Source organism: Nannospalax galili, unplaced genomic scaffold (assembly GCF_000622305.1).
Source record: "Nannospalax galili isolate Female #2095 unplaced genomic scaffold, S.galili_v1.0 scaffold402, whole genome shotgun sequence".
In the NCBI taxonomy this organism is placed as follows: Eukaryota; Metazoa; Chordata; class Mammalia; order Rodentia; family Spalacidae; genus Nannospalax; species Nannospalax galili.
Genome location: NW_008348875.1, coordinates 1,534,493 through 1,541,961, shown reverse-complemented (window position 1 = coordinate 1,541,961; position 7,469 = coordinate 1,534,493). Strand labels below are relative to the sequence as shown.

At 43.4% G+C, this 7,469-nt stretch overlaps 1 protein-coding gene across 1 annotated transcript; it reads right to left on the bottom strand.

Moving 5' to 3' along the window:
* Positions 1-4,657: 4,657 nt before the first annotated feature.
* On the bottom strand, positions 4,658-5,876 carry LOC103744388 (E3 ubiquitin-protein ligase BRE1A-like). Its single transcript, XM_008846130.1, is given in 2 exon segments — positions 4,658-4,804; positions 4,806-5,876. Coding segments are annotated over 2 exon segments (1,218 nt in total).
* Positions 5,877-7,469: the final 1,593 nt, after the last annotated feature.

The following is a 7,469-nucleotide window of genomic DNA, read 5'->3' as shown; positions in this document are numbered from 1 at the left end:
ACTTTATAATCTCAAACACCAAAAAAGAAAGTATAACCAAAGAGTAAAGTCATCAGTATACTTTTTTAAGAATTCAAGGGAATACACTTCCCAGATATTAGGCTTAAGTCTACATCAAAAGTTATCTACACAGTTATTTCTTATTGATGATTTTGTTTCTAACCAGAAAGTGCTTCTCAGATGTAAAACTTCAAATCTTGGTCTCCAATACTATAGTGCCCACCTGTAGCTAAGCTAGTCAACCAGCTATTGTTCTAAAATGATGGATAAATTTGTTTTCTCCCCCTATTTAGAAGTCTTTGAAAGGAAACTGACACTAATTCTAACTACTCTAACAGCTATCAAAATACCTGAACACAAATCACAAATCCATCACTCTGGAGTCCAGCCTTGTAAGACAAAAAGAAAATGAGGAGGAACCCAATAGAGGTACTGTATTAGTCACTTTTCTGTTGCCGTGATAGAAACACTGACCCAAGCAATTTGTAGAAGGAAGTGTTAATTTGAGCTTAAAGTTTGAGGGGAATTATAGTCCATCATGGCAGCGAGGCATGGTGGCTGGAGGTGGCTGGAGTAGGAGCAGCAGATGCTAAGCTCTCACATCATCACATAGACACAGGAAGCAAGAAAGCAAATGGAGATCCTGCATGGCTTAAGAACTCTCTAAACCCACCCTCAGTGACATGCTTCCTCCAGGACAGCCACACCTTCCAAAACCTCCCAAAACAGTGCCACCCTCTGGGGACAAAATGTTCAAGTACTTGGAGCTCATGGGGGATATTTTCATTCAAACCATCACAGGGATGCTTTTCGGAAGCCCTTGTCAAGAAATTCCAATGTACTCTCATATGAACATTTGAAAATTTCCCTATTCTGACTTTTTTCTAGTTCCCTGTCTAGAACTTGTAATGCTAATTACTCTTGACTTTACTTCTCCTTTACATCTCCTATTCATGATTCAAGGACTTTCTTTTCCACTTAGAGATAAGAGTTTTGCAATTTTGGCATCTTTTAGATAGACTTATGGAAGTTGCCTCACCCTGCATCCCTGTTCAGCATGAAAGAAGCCAGAGCAGTCTGCATCCCAATTCCTTATTGGCAATTTGAGTAACCCCTTCAGAGGATGGCATGTTCAGAATAGGAGGCAGGAATTGGCTAGGTAGTTGGGGTACAAAGACCCCAAAGAAAAGTAGCCAGTTTCTTGGCTAAAAGTCAAAATGTCCTTGGGACTGTTAGCAACATACTCTGTTCCAAAGGCCCAAAATGTCAAAAGTATTTGGGAGCTTCTATCTAATACTTAAAAAGATTTTAGGGTTACTTTCAGGGGGGAATGTACACCAAAATGGGGTACTCTAAGGTAAAATGTACCTTAGAGTACCCCAAAGCCCCTTAAAAGAAATAAATGAAAGAAGAAAAAAAAAGTATAGAGAAGCATGGGAAAGGTTGAGGAGTGGGTTCTGAGTTCATAGTTAGATGGAGCAAGAAGTTCTTGTGTCATTTTGCACAGTGGGTTGACTATAGAGAACAGTAATATATTGTAAATTTCAAAAAACTGAAAGAAAGAATTTTGATGTTTCAGGAGATAAATGCTTAACTCAGTTTAGACATCATGTAATGCATATATGCATTTAAACATTACATGGTGCTCAGATATACATATATATATATATATATATATATATATATATATATATATATATATATATATATATATATATATATATATATATATATATATATATATATATATATATATATATATATATATATATATATATATATATATATATATATATATATATATATATATATATATATATATATATATATATATATATATATATATATATATATATATATATATATATATATATATATATATATATATATATATATATATATATATATATATATATATCATCTCTGTAACCCAAGACTTTGGGAACCTGAGGCAGAAGCATTTGTACTTCAAGGCTGACATGGACTATCTAGTGAGACCCAGTTTCATAAAACAGAAAAAAAAAACAAAGAATATTAAACGCTCTTTGTGATCTATAAATGGAACCATACACTCCAAATCTTTTAAGCCCAGTGTTCAGTCTTACTGCACAAGAAACCTCACATTTGTAAGACATTAATGTAGTCTGTAATGGGCTTGGTCACCCAAGAACTCTTACAGAGATATGTAGTGATATTGATGTTTTATTTTATTTCTTACCTGTTAGCACAACATCCATTTTGTACCCTGAAAATCAAAGAATAATTTTTATTCTGAGCCTCATTATCTAAGAATTATTTTATATTGTCGGCTGTATGGCTGTCAATAAGACTTTCACCCTAGGCTCAAGTCTGCCTCCCACATCTCTCCCCCCCTTTTTTTTATTTTTAAAGGTGATGTATAATTTAGAATACATAGCATATTGATATCAGTCCAGATATATTAAGCAAAGTACAATGGCTCAGGGGGTCATTGAATCAAGAGCCCCCTCCCTCAAAATGGAAAGCTTTCTTAAGAGCAGGTTGTGCCAACTCCATGACAACCAGTGGGAATCGAGATTCTTTGCCTCGGCATTGTTGTCCCCACCTCAAGGGTCACCCAGTATTATGGACTGTGCCTGTCTTAGGTTGTCCCATCTCTAGGGATCTTACCCATCATTGACTACCAGCCCTCGAAGGGTGAGTCCCTTGGTATGATCCGGCAGAGGGAGAGGCAGTGTATCAAGCTTTGGCCTGTGCAAAGTCCTCTTAAGGGGCTAAGAATTCAATAAAAGCTGATGAAGTGGGGTCATCCCATCTAGGGTAATGATGGGGATTAGCGAGTGGCAAGTTCTAGGCATCAGTCTCATAGTCTACCAACAGGAGTATATGTTGGGGACCTCTGTTATGCAAAGTAGAAGCCCCTTCACGTCCGGACAGCTCATGCAGCTCGGGATTATGTGCTGGGGCTCCTTTCTTAGCAGGGTGCCTTCCTGGCATCTTTCCTGACTCTCCCTTTGAAGTGCCCGCCACGATTGCTCTAAACACAAACATGGCCTCTGGCTCTGAAAGATACCACGCTTTCCTGTGATTTTCAGGCAGACAGCAGTCTGGCAGAAACTCACTTCCATACGTAAATAGAATGTCTCAAAAAGTACCTAACAGCCAACGCTTTTACCACTACCCCCATGGTATAAATATCCTAGTCTTCTCTCAATATTTGGAGCTAGAAGCAGACTTAGAGCTAGAGCGAGAACTGGGTCACTGAGACTTGGAATAAAGAGCTGTAGACTGAGTTCTGTGTCTCCTGCCTGCAATCTAGCCTCCCCGGGGGGCAGCACTCCTCCGTTACCGACTTGCAGACATTCCTAGCTTTCGTTGTCCTCGTACTCTTCCCGCGTGGTTCAGTGGCCAGTGGACCTCGCATCCTGAGGAAAAGTACACGGGTGGAATAGGGACAGGATTTTGGCAGGACAACGCTCCTGCAGCAGAGAAGCTTCCAGAGACACGAGACCCTGAGCCACTGGGAAAAGCCTGAAGGGCACCCGCCGCAGCCAGAGACGCCTGCAACCAGAGAGCGTGCACACACCGGTGGGGGAGCCTACGGATCCGCTGTGCCATTCTGGGAGTGCGCCCAGAGAGAGCGCACGCCCCATATCTGGCGCCACAACGTGGGAGCTTCTGACCTTGTGGCACCCTCTGAACAACGTGGAGCTTAGCCTCTGAACCTCGTGCCAGCTAGGAGCTGGTGCCCACAGAAACGCTAGAATCCGTGAGTATCCCTCCCACTCAGGAGGGTAATCTAATCTCTTCCTCTCTTCTAAAATTTCCTCCTTTTCTTTTCTGAACACTGCTAGGAAAAATCCCTAAAGTTGTAAACTTTAGAGTCAGGCAAATCCCTCTACCTTGCCCCCAAACATTCAAGCAGCAGCACCTGAAGCCAGTTCAGTGAAAATTCAAATGAGCTAACCCCTGCCAAGCGCCTGCAGCCAAAAGCAGCTGCCAGAGCAAAATTTAAAACCACAACTTTTTTCTCCTTAACAATGCAGGGTCCAAAAATCAGGAGTTAGTAGTAATGATGGCACACATAAGTGTGCTGCTTCCTCTAGGGTCTGCCAACTCTGGGGTCAGTGGTTGTGGAGGGAGGTTTTCCATCACAGGCAATTCTGATGTTCCGGGCTGGGATCCAGATGGGGGCTGGAAGATTATCTGGAATGACACAAGCATAACCTCACCCTTGTGTTAATAATAGGTGTGGACTTTTCCATTCACTTTTGAGAGGGTCCTTCCATCTCTCCATGGGAGCAGGAGTGGGCTGATTAAACACCCCCCAATTCTTTATTGCTGGTGGGAGGCCATTGGAGTCAAATTTTAGAAAGTTTAATATAAATAGAGCTCATTGTATAACAAAATTGGGATCCTTATAGCAGGGTCCTTTTCCCTAAAGCTTCCTAGCTACTGCAGAGGAGAGTCTGGGCAAGATCCATAAGAGAGTCAAGGAGAGAAAAGGCAGAGGCTGGTAGTTAACGATTAAGTGCTTGTCTAGCCAGCGTGTCTCTCTTGACTTGCATCAGCCAATGTAGATGTGATGGAAATCATTGGCACTTGGGGCACTTCTGCTGGTGAGTGTCATAGCACATCTTCACACACTATCTAGCCAGCGTGTCTCTCTTGACTTGCATCAGCCAATGTAGATGCAATGCAAATCATTGGCACCAAAAGCAGCATTACACTTGGGGCACTTCCACTGACAAGTGTCATAGCATGTCTTCACACACTCAAAGCAGAATACATGAAAACACTTGGTAAGCACTGCATCTTTTTTTTCACATATTACAGCAGGGAGAGGTCAGTCGTGCCTTGTAGTCCTTTATCTCTTCCATCAGGATCTCATCACACTTCTGCACATTGTCTGACTTCTTGATGGTCTCCAGCTTCCTTCGAAGTCTAGAGATGTCCTCCTGGGCTTGTTTGAAATTGAACAAATCCTTTTCCTTGGTGACACTGTTCTCCACGATCTCATCCTGAAAGTCATGGAGCTTTTTCTGAGCCATCTCCAGTTGCACTTTGAGGTCATCTGCAAGCTGGGCCGCCTCCATTGCCTTGTGCTTATTTATCTCCAGGGCTTGGGTCCTGAGGCCCAGCTCCTTCTCTCCTGTGCTGATGTTACTCTGAAGAAGGTGCTCCTCTTTCAGTTTCCTCACTACTTGTAACTGGGCATCCACCTGAGTCTTCAGAGTCAAAACCTGGTCTGCTAACTCCTCCTTTTCCTCTTTAAGCAATTTATGGATCTGATTGGACTTGATCCGCTCTGACATGAACTTGAAATTTGCATCATCCTTCTCCCACAACTGCTGCATTGAACAGATATTCTGCTCTTGTATGTCTTCAAAGGCCTGGCCTGTGACACCCATCTCAGAGAGGAGAGCTTCCTCCTGCTTGGCCATGGCTGGCTTCTTCTGCAGATACTCGATCTGCTCCTCCACAGGCCGGATCTTCCTCAGGGTATTCTCATCAGCCATTTACTTGTTCTCTTTCTTCTCCTTATCCTCCAGATCCTTGAGTCTTTGTCTGAGATCTTCAAACTCTGCCTTAGACTTCTCAGCTGCCATTAACTGCACTTTGTCTCTCTGTTCCTTTGGGGCAGAGCAGTACATGTCGAGCAGCAGCTTCCTCTCCTTCTGGCTCTCTTGTGCTTTCTTGAGTTTAGTCTTCAATTGCTTTATAATTTTTGCTTCCTTTTTTCTTCCATCGTCATGTTTCCCCCTCTCTTTATCATTGGTAGTTAGAACAACCTCCATATTGCAGAGGATATCTCTTCCCCACAGGTCATGGGGAAGCCCTGCAGTAAGGAGCGGTTTAATAGCTCCTGTATTGCCTTCTCGGTCAGTCCAGACCATGGGACGTTGGACCTGTATTTTGTAAGCCCCCAACACCTTGTATAGGGGGTCCAGGCTTATGGTGCCAATGAGACAAGGCTTCTTCCTGTCTGATTACAGTAATATCATTCCCTGTATCAATTAGGCCTTTAAACTTATGGTCATCTAGGGAGAGTTGCATCCTAGGCTTATGCAAATCAATAGACATCGTCCATTGGACATGGGGGTGTATTTCCTTACTTCCTCTCTTTGGGGCGGGGCTGAGAGGCACCCCATTGCCCGTTTAAAGGCACCTTTTGTATGGGTTTACCATCTGCATCCACCTTAGACCTACATTCTCTTGCCCAATGAAAGCCTTTACAGCATCTTGGGCATTTTGAAGAGGGAACCTGGCTCCTTTTGGCCTCTTTCATAGTCTTATTAGGACAGGTACGTGACCAATGGCCCTGTCCCCCGCAGGCCCAACATTTGCCTTTTTCCAGCTCACCCGGAGGCTGATGAGCAGCCAGTGCCTCAGCAAGGGCCGCGGCATGGGCCCGAGTGGTCCCCACATCTCGGCAGGCCAGAATCCAATCAGAGACATCCATGTGTCTAATGGGTCCTATGGCAAGGCGAAACTCTGTAGAGCAGCCTTCATATACAAGATCCTTGAGCAAGGCATCGGCAGCTCCCTGATGACTGATCTTTCTATTTATATGTTGTTGGAATCTCTCAAAAAAATCAGGGAAAGACCCACCTGGTTTTTGGATCAATTTGGTTAATTTGATATCACCACAAGTCAGCATACTTCAAAAAGCACACAGTGCACAAAGCCGTACTTGTTCAAAGTAGCAGGGAGGTCCCTGTGCCTGAGCTTGGGGGGTCTCAAAATTGCTGCATCCTATTAGAGCATCAATTCCAATGTTTTGGACATTGGCATTTCTATTGCACTCTGTCTGTTGTTCACATTCATCTTGGTAAGCAGCTTTCCATAAAAGGAAATCGCCTCCCTGTAAGCAGGCACGGGCGATATTCTGCCAATCATAGGGGGTATTGGATGAATGACTAATTGTATGTAATAACTGACCAAACCAGGGGGAGTGAATGCCATCCTCTGTTGCTGCCTTATGCAGCTTCCTTAAGGTATCATGAGAATATGGATTCCAGACATTAGGGTTCTGTTGTCCCTGATTGACAGTAACTGGGAAGAACTGTAGAAAATCTCCCATTGTATCATAGAACAGGGGCCTAAGTGAGAGGGACTTCCAGTCCTCCTCTGGAAGGGAGGGGTAAGTGGACTGGAGGGGAACTTCCTTAAAGCTAGTGCAAGATGGTGGAAAGTAGCCATTGCCCTGTAATGGCAGAGCAGAGGCTGCCCTAACTTCCTGTTTTCCATCAAAGCTAATACAAGATGGCGGAGGGTAGACACCGCCCTGTAATGGTGGAGCAGAGGATGCCCTAACTTCCTGTTTTCCATCAAGGGAGCTCAAACCCCAATTCCTTATTTTTTATAGCATCATTAACAGTCATAGCTTTATCAGAACAAGAATCTTTTAGTTTTGTTTTAACTGGAAATGCCTGGGACAGGCCATCCCCAGCGTCCTATTGTTGTATTTGTCCACCTATCTCCTTAAA